The 13,638-nt window shown below is 42.4% G+C and overlaps 1 protein-coding gene across 1 annotated transcript; it reads right to left on the bottom strand.

Moving 5' to 3' along the window:
* Positions 1–1,967: 1,967 nt before the first annotated feature.
* On the bottom strand, positions 1,968–10,531 carry LOC121586028 (RWD domain-containing protein 1). Its single transcript, XM_041902446.2, has 6 exons — positions 10,362–10,531; positions 9,807–9,872; positions 9,479–9,609; positions 6,801–7,083; positions 2,877–2,939; positions 1,968–2,736 (listed from the first exon to the last, which is right to left on the bottom strand). The coding sequence occupies exons 1-6, from the start codon at positions 10,432–10,434 to the stop codon at positions 2,624–2,626; spliced, it is 729 nt and encodes a 242-aa protein (XP_041758380.1). The 5' UTR covers positions 10,435–10,531; the 3' UTR covers positions 1,968–2,623.
* Positions 10,532–13,638: the final 3,107 nt, after the last annotated feature.

The raw sequence follows: 13,638 nt of genomic DNA, 5'->3' as shown, positions 1-13,638 counted from the left end.
TTTATCCTTTGCCAAGATAATCCATCCGCCTGTCTCAAGTTGAGGGAGCGTGCAATTGGCATGCTGACCGCAGGAATGTCCAACAGAGCTGTTGCCAGAGAATTGAATGTTAGTTTCTCTACCATAAACCACCTCCGTCATTTTAGAGAATTTGGCAGTACGTCCAACTGACCTCACAACCGCAGACCACGTGTAACCACACCAGCCCAGGACATCCACATCCGGCTTCTTCACCTGCGGGATCATGTGAGACCAGCCACCCGGACAGCTGATAAAACTGTGGGTTTGCACAACTGAAGAATTTCTGCACAAACTGTCACAAACCATCTCAGGGAAGCTCATCTGTGTGCTCGTCGTCCCCACCAGCGTTTTGGGCAAATGCTCACCTTCGATGGCCACTGGCACGCTGAAGAAGTGTGCTCTTCACGGATTAATCCCGGTTTCAACTGTACCGGGCAGACAGCGTGTATGGCGTTGTGTGGGCGAGCATTTGCTGATGTCAACATTGTGAACAGAGTGCCCCATGGTGGCGGTGGGGTTATGGTATGGGCCGGCATAAGCTACGGACAACACAATTGCATTTTATCGATGGCAATTTGAATGCAGAGATACCATGACGAGATCCTGAGGCCTTTTTGCCATTCATCCACCGCCATCACCTCATGTTTCAGCATGATAATGCACATCCCCATGTTGCAAGGATCTGTTCACAATTCCTGGAAGCTGAAAATGTCCCAGTTCTTCCAGACATGTCACCCACTGAGCATGTTTGGGATGCTCTGGATCAACGTGTATGACAGCATGTTCCAGTTCCTGCCAATATCCAGCAACTTCGCACAGTCATTGAAAAGGAGTGGGACAACATTCCAAAGGCCACAATCAACAGCCTGATCAACTCTATGCGAAGGAGATGTCGCTCTGCATGAGGCAAATGGTGGCCATACCAGATACTGACTGGTTTTCTGACCCACGCCCCTACCCTTTAAAAAAAAAAAGGTATCTGTGACCAACAGATGCATCTCTCTATTCCCAGTCATGTGAAATCCATAGATTAGGCCTAATAAATTTATTTCAATTGACTGATTTCCTTATATGAACTGTAACTCAGTAAAGTCTTTGAAATTGTTCCATGTCACGTTTATATTTTAGTTCAGTGTAGTAGCTATCAATCCAAAATGTATCTATAAAACTATGTAAATTACACGTTTTCTATTTGAAGGAGGGAAAAACATTTTTACAAGTGTACAGTAATTTCTCATGCGCTGTACCCACATGGTTTCATTCGGTTTTTAATGTATATAAAAAATAATGTTGTATTCATAAAGTTTAAATATATAAAAAAGCAATTGTCTTGACTCATTTTAGCTGTATGTGATTGAATAATTAAACAGTGAATTCAACCAAGTGTCTTTTGAAGGTTATGTTCCATAACAAATGTGCTGCTGCCCTCTGTGGGCCAGTCAGGGTTCCTACAACTGCCTTGTGAATTCCAAGCCGGCAAGCACTTATTCCCTATTTTTCACATTCAGATCGCCATCACCTCATCTAGATAATGTAAAGTCCTTAGTCCCCCACATCCAAGAAAAGTACTCAACACATGTCAATTCCACACAGAATTGTGAGCATATATCTATTGGATTGCCATATCACTTTTTGGGCGACCCGACAACATTCACATAGAAATGTGAGTTATAGATCTGTCATTTTCATTTAAAGTAAGTCTAAGAAGCAGTAGATCTGTTCTATGTGCACTATTTCTATGCTTCCTGTTTTTAAGTTGAGTTTTTGCATCTTTTACTTTCGGTTTTGTACACCAGCTTCAAACAGCTGAAAATACAATATTTTTGTTTATGGAAAATACATTTCACAGCAGTTTAGATGTTACAATGATTCTCTACACTATACTTGCTTGTTTTGTCACAAACTGAAATTAAGCAAAATATAATTTTTGCAAACAGGAAATGGGAGAGATTTCTGCATAGTGCATTTTTAATGGCATCAGGGTATAAATCAATTAATTGACAAGGGTGTATGAATGCCCTTAGAGGTGATTCTGTGTTTACAGCCAACTTCAGTTAGAGTTCATGTTCAGAACATAAATGTGGGTGTTATTGGTTGTCTTTCTTCTCTGAGCTTGGTCATACTGTGATGATCCCCTCCTGTTAGAATCGGTTGCGTTCAAGTCGTAAATATTACAGTCGCGCTGCGCATCTCCGAAGAATTTGTTCCTGAGATGCTAAATACTTCTTCAGGCGTTGAGGGATCTGAATCTGTGCGGCACAACGTGACTGCAATAAAGATGACATGGGACTGGACCTGGTTTCAAACACTATTTTAAAATGCTTTTTCTGGGCTTGACTGAGCTTTCCAGGCACAATGGAACCAATAAAATAGTCACAAAACTGCAATCCCCACCCATCTGGCACTCCAGGCAGGCTAGAGCAAATGCTCAAAGTATTTTAAAGATTTCAAATAGTATTTGAACACAGGTCTGCCTGGAACATGCCCAGGGCATCGCATCTCTCTCTTCTTCCTAGTTCAAAATATTTTAAAGATTTCAAATAGTATTTGAACAGGTCTGCCTGGAACATGCCCATGGCATCTCTCTCCTCTTCTTCCTAGTTCAGTCCTCATCACTGCCCAGTGCCAGAGGGTCAAAGTCTGGGTCGTCTTCATCCAGGTCGAGTTCCTCGAGGTCCTGGAAGAGGGACTCGTCCACTTCAACACTGTTTCCAGCTGAACGGGAGGAAAGAGCAAAGTTACATTGTACAACCTTTTACAGATCCCCTTACTAATCACCATACTTCTCTTACCTCAGACATACTCAGGCACACATACAAAGAGATACTACAGTTGTATCACTCCGCTATACTTACAATCTTCCAGGAACTGTATATCTGATGTGTCAAGATTGTGATCGGTCTCAAATAGCTTTTTTCCTGGTAGAGAAAACAAAAAGTGTTAATCATGTACAAATGCCAAGACGCTCACCAACCATTGAACCTTGTATCAAATGGTGGGCTGGACCTCACTTTACATTCGCTGACAGCTACATTGGTATGTGTTCATATAAAGCCCTTCTGGGTAAACTCCCCCTCTACCTTGGAACCCTGGTCTCCTTCACCACTAGCAGTTACCAGACACGGTCTTCAAGGTGGTTGCTACTTAAAGTCCCCAGGGCCGTTACCAAGTTAGGAAAGACTACTTTTTCCTATTGTGCACTAGAGGCATGTAACTTTCTAACTATGTTCAGGAGGAGTGTAAATGTTTCCTGTAGGCCGGATCGTGTTGATTGTTTTACATTTTGTAATGTTGTATTGACTGCTGCCGCTTTCTTGGCCAGGTCTCCCTGGCAAAAGAGACTCAATGGACTTCTCCTGGTTAAATAAAATAAAATGTAAAACTTGAAGCACTTGGGTTTATGTTTTGACTACATGATGGCAGAGATGTAGCATCCAGATTAGGGTTGAATATTTTCCAGGTATTTTACAAATGTTCCATCCCGAGAAAAAAATCACTTTTCTCCCGGTAACCCAGTATTTCCAGCCAAAACCAGAGGTGCCATTCAATAGCATCATAAAGCATATAAATAGGCCTATGTCTGGATTTGATTAGAGCTTTGATTGAAAATTCAAGCCTGATGCTACCTGAGCCTGATGAGCCAAAGCCCAAAAACACCCACGTGATTGTGCTGTTATCCAACACAGAGTACCAGTCAAAAGTTTTAGAACACCTACTCACTGTAGAATAATAGTGAAGATATCAAAACTATGAAATAACACATATGGAATTATGTAGTAACCAAAACAGTGTTAAACAAATTCTTCAAATAGCCACTCTTTGCCTTGACAGCTTTGCACACTTGGCATTCTCTCAACCAGCTTCACCTGGAATTCTTTTCCAACTGTCTTGAAGGAGTTCCCACATATGCTGAGCACTTGTTGGCAGCTTTTCCTTCACTCTGCCGTCCGACTCATCCCAAACCAACTCAATTGGGTTGAGGTCGGGGGATTGTGGAGGCCAGGTCATCTGATGCAGCACTCCATCACTCTCCTTCTTGGTAAAATAGCCCTTATACAGCCTGGAGGTGTGTTGGGTCATTGTCCTGTTGAAAAACAATTGATAGTCCCACTAAGCCCAAACCAGATGGGATGGCGTATCGCTGCAGAATGCTGTGGTAGCCATGCTGGTTAAGTGTGCCTTGAATTCTAAATAAATCACAGACAGTGTCACCAGCAAAGCACCATAACACCACCTCCTCCATGCTTTACAGTGGGAACTACACATGCTGAGATCATCCGCTCACCCACACCGCATCTCACAAAGACTCAGGGTTGGAACCAAAAATCTCAAATTTGGACTCCAGACCAAGGGACAAATTTCCACCGGTCTAATGTCCATTGCTCGTGTTTCTTGGCCCAAGCAGGTCTCTTCTTATTATTGGTGTCCTTTAGTAGTGGTTTCTTTGCAGCAATTTGACCATGAAGGCCTGATTCACACAGTCCCCTCTGAATAGTTGATGTTGAGATGTGTCTGTGACTTGAACTCTGTGAAGCATTTATTTGGGCTGCAATTTCTGAGGCTGGTAGCTCTAATGAACTTATCCTCTGCAGCAGAGGTAACTCTGGGTCTTCCATTCCTGTGGTGGTCCTCATGAGAGCCAGTTTCATCATAGCACTTGATGGTTTTTGCGACTGCACTTGAAGAAACGTTCAAAGTTCTTGAAATTTTCCGGATTGACTGACCTTCATGTCTTAAAGTAATGATGGACTGTCGTTTCTCTTTGCTTATTTGAGCTGTTCTTGCCATAATATGGACTTGGTCTTTTACCAAATATGGCTATCTTCTGTATACCCCCCTACCTTGTCACAACACAACTGATTGGCTCAAACGCATTAAGAAGGACAGAAATTCCACAAATTAACTTTTAAAGAAGACATTTACATTTTAGTCATTTAGCAGACGCTCTTATCCAGAGCGACTTACAGTTAGTTGAAATGCATTCCAGGTGACTACCTCATGAAGCTGGGTGAGAGAATTCCAAGAGTGTGCAAAGCTGTCATCAAGGCAAAAGGTGGCTATTTGAAGAATCTCAAATATATTTTGATTTGTTTAACACTTTTTGGGTTACTACATGATTCCACATGTGTTATTCATAGTTTTGATGTCTTCACTATTATTCTACAATGTAAAAAATACTAAAAATAAAGAAAAACCCTTGGATGAGTAGGTGTCCAAACTTTTGACTGGTAGTGTATATGATATAGGCTACTGCACATTATGCACGACAGAAAAACATAAAAGCCCATAGATGTAGCTAGCTATATGCTCTCTTAGGTTAATAAATGAAATGAGCTCCAGTAGGCTAATCTTTTTGAGTCTGAACTGTATTACTGTACTGTATTGTATTTACCTGTAATATATGGACTGGAATTACGCACATCATTCAAACCATGATAAAGTAGGGAGAGAATATGTAATTCTGGTGCAGCACATGCAGCCTACAAAGTTACAAGCATAGGCTAGCGAATTTGATTTTAATTTTAAAATATAATAGGATCTGTTTGTATAATTAGTAGGCTGATGAAATATATACCTTTCAAAATATTTCCACAAATGTTAGCCCACCTCCTCTTTCTATTGTTGCTTCATTCGTTCCTCGCTTTCAACAGTTAAATGAAATAAGTTTCATTGTCCTCATCGTCATCATTCTAATGATATCTTTGAATAATATAGGACTAGAATTAGATGCTTTCACTTCTCTTCACGAAGGCTTTCACTTCTCTTCACGAAGATTGAATGGTTATGGGTCTGAATAAATAACTGCTATAGCCTACTGCCATCGCACATTCGCTCTTCTTTCAAACTACCCGTGAGTTCGATTGGCTGCTGTATTCAACTTTCAGCAAACAAGAGCTTGCGTCCCTCTTCGAATAGTCTATTGGTATAAGAAATGCTAAACAAATCATGTCCAGCAAGCTATTCTAGTCTAGCTTTTCCTGCATGGGACTCCCAAGAGCTAAGGAGTGTTTTTTTAAGGAGAGAGGCCAGCGGAAAACCGGTGCGTGCTTATTGTGCAAGAGACAGAGGCTATAAATTAGAAGCTTATTATGCATAAATCATCATTAATTAGTTCAATATAAGGCTAATACTGCATTGAATGTATTACCTGAAAGAGGTAGGCTAGGACATCTAGAACAGGATGATCTATTTTGGATGCAATTTGAATGGAGTTGATGGAGAGAGAGAAAGACTGCGAGAGAGTGCTCGAGCGTGCACTGATTTAAAGCAATGATATTGGAGTGATAAGCTGTTTTAAACCTGCAGCTGAAATAAAAAATAATCTTTAAATAAAAAAAATAGGGTGACCCCCGAAAGCCAGATGGAGATGGGTAAAGTAGACGCGCATTCGGTCTTTATATTACTGTAGCATAGACTATGCTGCAGCAATTGCAGGCCTACCTGTCACAAGAAAAAAAAGTTACCATGATGAGATGATGGGTCTACATGCATTGTGAACTGCGCTCCATACTGAGATGGGCTGTCTGTCCCCACCCATCATGCAGAGGCCGTAGAGAAGCCAGATTTAGACATTGCATATAATTTTAACAGTTCCATTTCACGCCAAGCTGTTCATATAAATAATTTATTATAATTTACCAGTTTCTCGCAGTTATTTATCCCGGGAAAAGGGAGTGGCTTTGGGCGGTAAATCTCAGTAACCGGGTTCCCGCCATTCAACCCTAATCCAGATAGCTCTAGGCTGGGGATGTAGAGGGGTTTGGGGGGTAGACACATACCTGTGAGTTTAATCTTTCCAGCCTGCTGCTGCTCCTCCTCTTTCTGCCGTTTCCTCCTCAACTCAGCCATCTCCAGCTCAAACTTGGCTTTCCATGACAGGAAGTTCTCGATGGTGACCACTGTTCCTTGGAAGAGCACCTTCTCAGCCTCCTCCGCTGCCTCCTCTTTTCGCCTCTTCTCTTCCTCTCTTCTGTTTTTGATCTCGTCGACTAATTCGTTCAGTTTGTCCTGAACTGCTGTAACTAGGGTGAATATCATCACCATTCCAAGGTTTTCCTCAGCCTAGAAAAATAAAAACACAGATGTAAGCTCTCTCATTGCCGAGTAAGGCTGAATAGACAGGCCGAGAGAGACAGACGGACAAACAAACAGACAGAGCTGCAGTAAGGCGAGGATGGTGGAACAGACAGACTGTGCGTGACAGTGAGTGAGTGAGTAGGGCTGTCAGCCGGTGACTGTAATTATTTGCACGGTAATTGACTGTTAATTAACAAACACATTTAGCATCTCCTGTCTTCCACACATAGCCTACAAGCCACTGATGCAGACCTTTGGAACATCTACATGTCTAAAGAAACATGACATGACATGAAGAAAATGTAGTCTATTTCAGAAGAACAGAATAGCATACTCTGCATTGTCCTTATGTTAGGCCCTGATCTGGCTATGCCATATGGCTGTGGGCTACACTAGTTCATTTAGCAGACAAGATTTGTTTAGAATTCCGTGGCATTATTTTATAGTATGAAGAATACAATTGAACATAGCTGAATAAAAAATAAAGGATATTTTCTCCAAACGATTTGAGGGAGTGCACTATTCTGCGGCTATTCTGTGTTGAGCGGTTAACAAAGAAACAGGTACTCCTATATGCTTAATTTAGAGTTATTTATGTAACTTTTGTTGTGATACAAATGTTGGGCTATATGTTTAGATTTTTAATACATTCTGATGCGACTAATGATGTTGAAAAGTCGCATGAATGGCATGAGCTCTGCTTAGTTTTTTGCGCAGGCTGTACACACTTCATCAGTCTCTTTCACAATTTGACAAGCACTTGATAATGCCTCGAATTTCCTGGCTGCATCCCCTTTGTGTGGATATAATCCCCCTAAAAAAATCCATGCCTTTTGCGGACAGTGGCCGTTATGCCCTTGGGCTGCATATAATAATTATTCCCTTCTCCCCACTGCGTGCCGCAGCACCTCTCACTCACATGGCTCTCAGTCAAGTGATCAGGGCTTTCTCACAGGCTACAAGTGAAGACAGACACATCTGGGACGCAACTGCGTGCATCCTTATCCAATTCCGAGGCGCATATTGAAGATATTGGAAGAACTGTCCATATTTATTTTTCGTCAGCCAACAAAATGAGTAGGCCTAATGAACAGCAACAGCTCTAGCCTATGTCAATCTACTATCCCCCATAGTACAAAAGTTGACCTATTCTATTCTGTGCAAGAAATAAATATTCCAAACATAGTCCAGGACAGTTGTGGGATGCAATAGATCCCAAATTAATACAACCACTAGCATCAAAAAACCTGTTTTAAGTAATGAGCCTGACACAACAGATGAGAACGTTTAGCTTAAAATGTTGATAAACTATTAAGCTATTTCTTTACATTATAAGCGCAGCAATGCGCACACGGCAGGCAGTAGGCTATAAGAGCGAATGTTCTATTAGCAGGAAAACACCACTCTCAAAAGTGACCACAAATACGATTATGCATGTATTGCTTTTATTATAAATGTGCATTTTTATGGTGAAAATTATCTTCCCCAAACTTGAAACTCACACGTTGCGTATGTATGCCAGTTAGGCTCTACACCCATTGTAAAGCGGATTAATGTGCTTCATTTTAAGAAGTTATTTGGCCACTTTAGTTGTGATACAAACCTTATTAAAACATATAGGCCTATGGGCTAGGCTACATGAGGTGTGCGACGATGATTTGAAAAAGTCGCAAAAAAAGCATGCGCCGTTTGCCTTAAGCTGGGCATCATTCACAAGTGATAGGCTAATATTGTCACCCATCACACTATTCTTGATTTAATCTTGTCTTTACATATACTTAATAATATGTGTGAAATTTGTTTGGATTTGGAATGGACCATTATCATGAACCTGTCTTGAAACAGGGGCAGCAGAAAAAAATACATGTCATCTATGCACTTAAAAAGCGAACGGAGGACGCTTTTCCCGTGGATCATTTTCATGCCAGCCAGCTAGGCTATACTCCTGTTTTAAAGAGAAGCAATGTGCTTAATATTAGGAAGGTTGAGAAATAAATATAGTAGGCCTAGCCTATAGAAAGCTGATGGGATGCTCCTCTTTTTAATAGAGGCCATCACTCTGTTTTCTCACGCAATTGCATAGCCTATAGAAATGTTGCGCAACATGAGCACATGGGCTCTCATGAAGTGTTTGATTCGATTTTTTCAATACATTTGCATTGATGTCAGAGTGATTAGAGGGACAATAGAGTGCGGAGTACCAGGCAGCAAGTTTGGTAGGCTACTAATGACCATCAGCAGCAGAGCTTGGAGAAGCCTAATTACCGTGACTAAGCGGTCACTTGGAATTTGACTGCCATCATTCCTCGTGACCGCCGGTGTGGCAGTAATACGGTCACTGTAACAGCCGAGTGAGTGTGTGCACATGCGTGTAACACACCTGCTGCCGCAGTAAGGTGAGGATGCCCTCTGCGTCTGAATCCTCCAGGTTCTCCTGGGAATAGATCTCCCACAGCGGCACCTCGTCTGGATACTTCTCCACATAGGTGAACTGTAGTGTCACTTCAACTGCTACAATAACAGAACACAGAGGCATTAGGTTAACAAATAAACAAAGAATAATGTAGTAAAACCCTAGCCTGGTCCCAGATCCGTAAGTGGTTAATTAGCCAACTCGACTGACGAGTCATGTCATATGGGACCAGGCTAGTGTAGCCCAACAGACACAAGACTCAGGCCAGAGAGTGATAGGTTAGGTTACTGCTTACTTTCATCGTTTTCTCCTGCGTCCGATGTCACAGTGATGGTGAAGCTGGTGGGCACCTCTGATAGCACTACAGGAGGGCCAAAACAAATATGAAAGTCAGCATAGCAGTCACATCATTGTTATGCAAATGAATGAAAAGCAAAAGTTAGAACAAAAAGTGGTTCCTGTTGCTCTAAAAGACTTGCGCTGTTGAAAAGTGGAAGATGTTAATTATGATCAACTCACCTGCTGAAGAGCCTGAATGGCCCAACTGTGTGGCACTGTCAGTGCAGTTGAGTTTGTTTAGCTAGCTAAACAGTGCATTGGCACTAACTAACTTTGAGTGTGTGGTGATTGAGGGCGTTTCATTATGTGATCGTTTCTAGCTATAACTATAAACATGATAGCTAAGGAGTTGGCTAAGACAATTTCTCCTAGATGTTTCGAGGGTTTTGGCATGCTAGCTAGCTAGCTAGCTAGCTAAATTGGCACCACACTGCTAACCTGAGTTAGCCAGCTGGCTAGCTAGCGTTCTCCAGCTTGCAAACCAACCGAGACAGACTCGCAGAAAGCTCACCTGTAAACGAGTCCGGGTAAATTGACTCTATAGCTTCCAGCTCGTTTCGCTGCTCTTCGGCGTAATCTGTCATTTTCTTCTACTATGGTCCATCAATGAGCTAGCAAAGTTATCCAACCGGGAGCAGACGTGTGCGTGCTCGAAGCAGAAGGGCACACTGTTGATCGACTACATCGGCAATCCTTTTTAGTTCTCACTCTGAATCGCAGAAGGTTGGTGTGACAAAGTTTACTCATCGAATGACTAATTATGCAATTATATGTATTAGATACGGATACATTTTCCAGTCAAACATCTTAGGTTGTTATCTACTCATCAGTATTATTCGTTCAGAATCGGTTATGAAATGTTTTATACTTTTCTTCAATAGATTATTTTAGTCTAGTAAATTCTTAAAGGGCCATCGACATTGGGCTTTTCCTTTATCCTGTACAGTCATTGGCCTTTTCTCAATTGGTTTGCTCAAGTCCTGCATCCTCTCTCCTCCATCCTCTGCAGTGGTGTTGGAGGGTATACGCTGTATTACCATATACAAAATTATTTTTCAGTGGGCATTGGGTATACTCACTTCTTAATCCCCACCATGCGTATCAAAGTAACGGAGGGATACGCCGTATCAATTAATAAAGCTGATGGAACAGATCAGAATGTTTAGCTTATAATGTTGATAAACTATTATTTCTTCATATTTTAGGCGCAGCAATGTGCACACAGCGGTAAGCCTACATTCAAATGTTCCAAAATGCAATTAGCAGGAAAACACCTTTCTAAAATGTGCTCATGGACAGAGATGGAAATACCCATTAGAAATGTAGAAAGAGGGGAGATCTAAAGATGCAGCAACTATCATGGGATGGGTTGCTAATATGACTAGGATAATGCCTTTGGCTGCTAGACAATGAAAGATAGTTACATTTTACATAGTCATTTAGCAGACGCTCTTATCCAGAGCGACTTACAGTTAGTGAGTGCATAAATTTTTTCATACTAGTTGAAAGAAAACCAACAGAACAGCAGAACGCATAATGAGGAAGTCTTTATAAAATAATTGCCTCCATGTTTCTATGGTGGGATATTGGCTATAGGCTACTTTGAAGCAAGGTAAGACATGCCTCATAATATGAAGTAAAACGTCCAGGTTTCAAACAATTAAGGAACAGGAAAAATATAGAGATGCTAATGATAGACCTAACTGTCTTCTGGTAGATGGAAAGGCTTTCCCAAAAACCTTGTCAATTTAATGTTAACTAGCTACAAAGTAACCTACCTTAGCTAGCTGTGCAAGCCATTTTAAAGATAAAATGATAAGTAGCATATCGTTTTTTAAATGTTTGCATGCCTTTCTCCTTCGAGGAAACAATAGCTGATTGAAAGGGGATGTGGCAGATTTCAAAACTCTTCCGCGAAGGACTACAGATTTCTTTGCTAGCACAGACTGGAATATGTTCTGGGATTCTTCATATGGCATCTGTAGCTCAGCTGGTAGAGCACGGCGCTTGTAACGCCAAGGTAGTGGGTTCGATCCCCGGGACCACCCATACACAAAAATGTATGCACGCATGACTGTAAGTCGCTTTGGATAAAAGCGTCTGCTAAATGGCATATTATTATTATTATTATTATTGAGGAGTACACCACATCAGCCACTGGCTTCATCAATAAGTGCATCGATGACGCCAACTGGAAAGTGTCTTCACTGACATTTTCAACCTGTCCCTGACCAAGTCTGTAATACCAACATGTTTCAAGCAGACCACCATAGTTCCTGTGCCCAGGAACACCAAGGTAACCTGCCTAAATGACTACCGACCCGTAGCACTTCGTCTGTAGCCATGAAGTGCTTTGAAAGGCTGGTCATGGCTCACATCAACACCATTATCCCAGAAACCCTAGACCCACTCCAATTTGCATACCGCCCCAACAGATCCACAGATGATGCAATTTCTATTGCACTCCACACTGCCCTTTCCCAACCTGGACAAAAGGAAAACCTATGTGAGAATGCTATTCATTGACTACAGATCAGCGTTCAACAGCATAGTGCCCTCATCAGTAAGCTAAGGACCCTGGGACTAAACACCTCCCTTTGCAAGTGGATCCTGGACTTCCTGACGGGCCGCCCCCAGGTGGTAAGGGTAGGTAACAATACATCTGCCACGCTGACCCTCAACACGGGGGCCCCTCAGGGGTGCTTGCTCAGTCCCCTCCTGTACTCTCTGTTCACCCATGACTGCATGGCCAAGCATGACTCCAACACCATCATTAAGTTTGCAGACGACACAACAGTAGTAGGCCTGATCACCGGCAACGATGAGGCAGCCTATAGGGAGGAGGTCAGAGACCTGGCAGTGTGGTGCCAGAATAACAACCTCTCCCTCAACGTGATCAAGACAAAGGAGATGATCGTGGACTACAGGAAAAGGAGGGCCGAGCACGCCTCCATTCTCATCGACGGAGCTGTAGTGGAGCAGGTTGAGAGCTTCAATTTCCTTGGTGTCCACATCACCAACGAACTGTCATGGTCCAAACACACCAAGACAGTCGTGAAGAGGGCATGACAACGCCTATTCCCCCTCAGGAGACTGAAAAGATTTGGCATGGGTCCTCAGATCCTCAAAAAGTTATACAGCTGCACCATCGAGAGCATCCTGACTGGTTGCATCACCGCCTGGTATGGCAACTGCTCGGCCTCCGACCGCAAGGCACTGCAGAGGGTAGTACATCACTGGGGCCAAGCTTTACGGCCCAGTACATCACTGGGGCCAAGCTTCCTGCCATCCAGGACCTCTATACCAGGCGGTGTCAGAGGAAGGCCCTAAAAATTGCCAAATACTCCAGCCACCCTAGTCATAGACTGTTCTCTCTGCTACTGCACAGCAAGCGGTACCGGAGCGCCAAGTCTAGGTCCAAAAGGCTTCTTAACAGCTTCTACCCCCAAGCCATAAGACTCCTGAACAGCTAGCTAAAATGCCTACCCAGACTATTTGCATTGACCCCCCCCCCCTCCCCATTTTTACGCTGCTGCTACTCTCTGTTTATTTTCTATGCATAGTCACTTTACCTCTACCTACATGTACATATTACCTCAATTACCACTTATTTTTTCTTAAAACTGCATTGTTGGTTAAGGGCTTGTAAGTAAGCATTTCAATGTAAGGTCTACACCTGTTTATTCGGCGCATGTGACAAATAACATTTGATTTGAGATAGGATACACATGACTAACCTCGACAGAAGATTGTTATCGAGAAGGGGATAACACTCTTTCATTTGCTTA

This window comes from Coregonus clupeaformis, chromosome 17, assembly GCF_020615455.1.
Source record: "Coregonus clupeaformis isolate EN_2021a chromosome 17, ASM2061545v1, whole genome shotgun sequence".
Classification (NCBI taxonomy): domain Eukaryota; kingdom Metazoa; phylum Chordata; class Actinopteri; order Salmoniformes; family Salmonidae; genus Coregonus; species Coregonus clupeaformis.
The sequence above is the reverse complement of the archived record's forward strand: the minus strand, read 5'-3'. Positions and strand labels throughout refer to the sequence as shown.

What these genes read in the sequence shown, in the direction of transcription:
- LOC121586028 (XM_041902446.2), bottom strand. Translation starts at nt 10,434, where the DNA reads ATGACAGATTACGCCGAAGAGCAGCGAAACGAGCTGGAAGCTATAGAG. An exon ending in TCACCTTACTGCGGCAGCAG is followed by an intron (nt 7,084 to 9,478) that starts GTGTGTTACACG and finishes TTATTTTTCTAG; the next exon opens with GCTGAGGAAAACCTTGGAAT. An exon ending in TATACAGTTCCTGGAAGATT is followed by an intron (nt 2,737 to 2,876) that starts GTAAGTATAGCG and finishes CCTCCCGTTCAG; the next exon opens with CTGGAAACAGTGTTGAAGTG.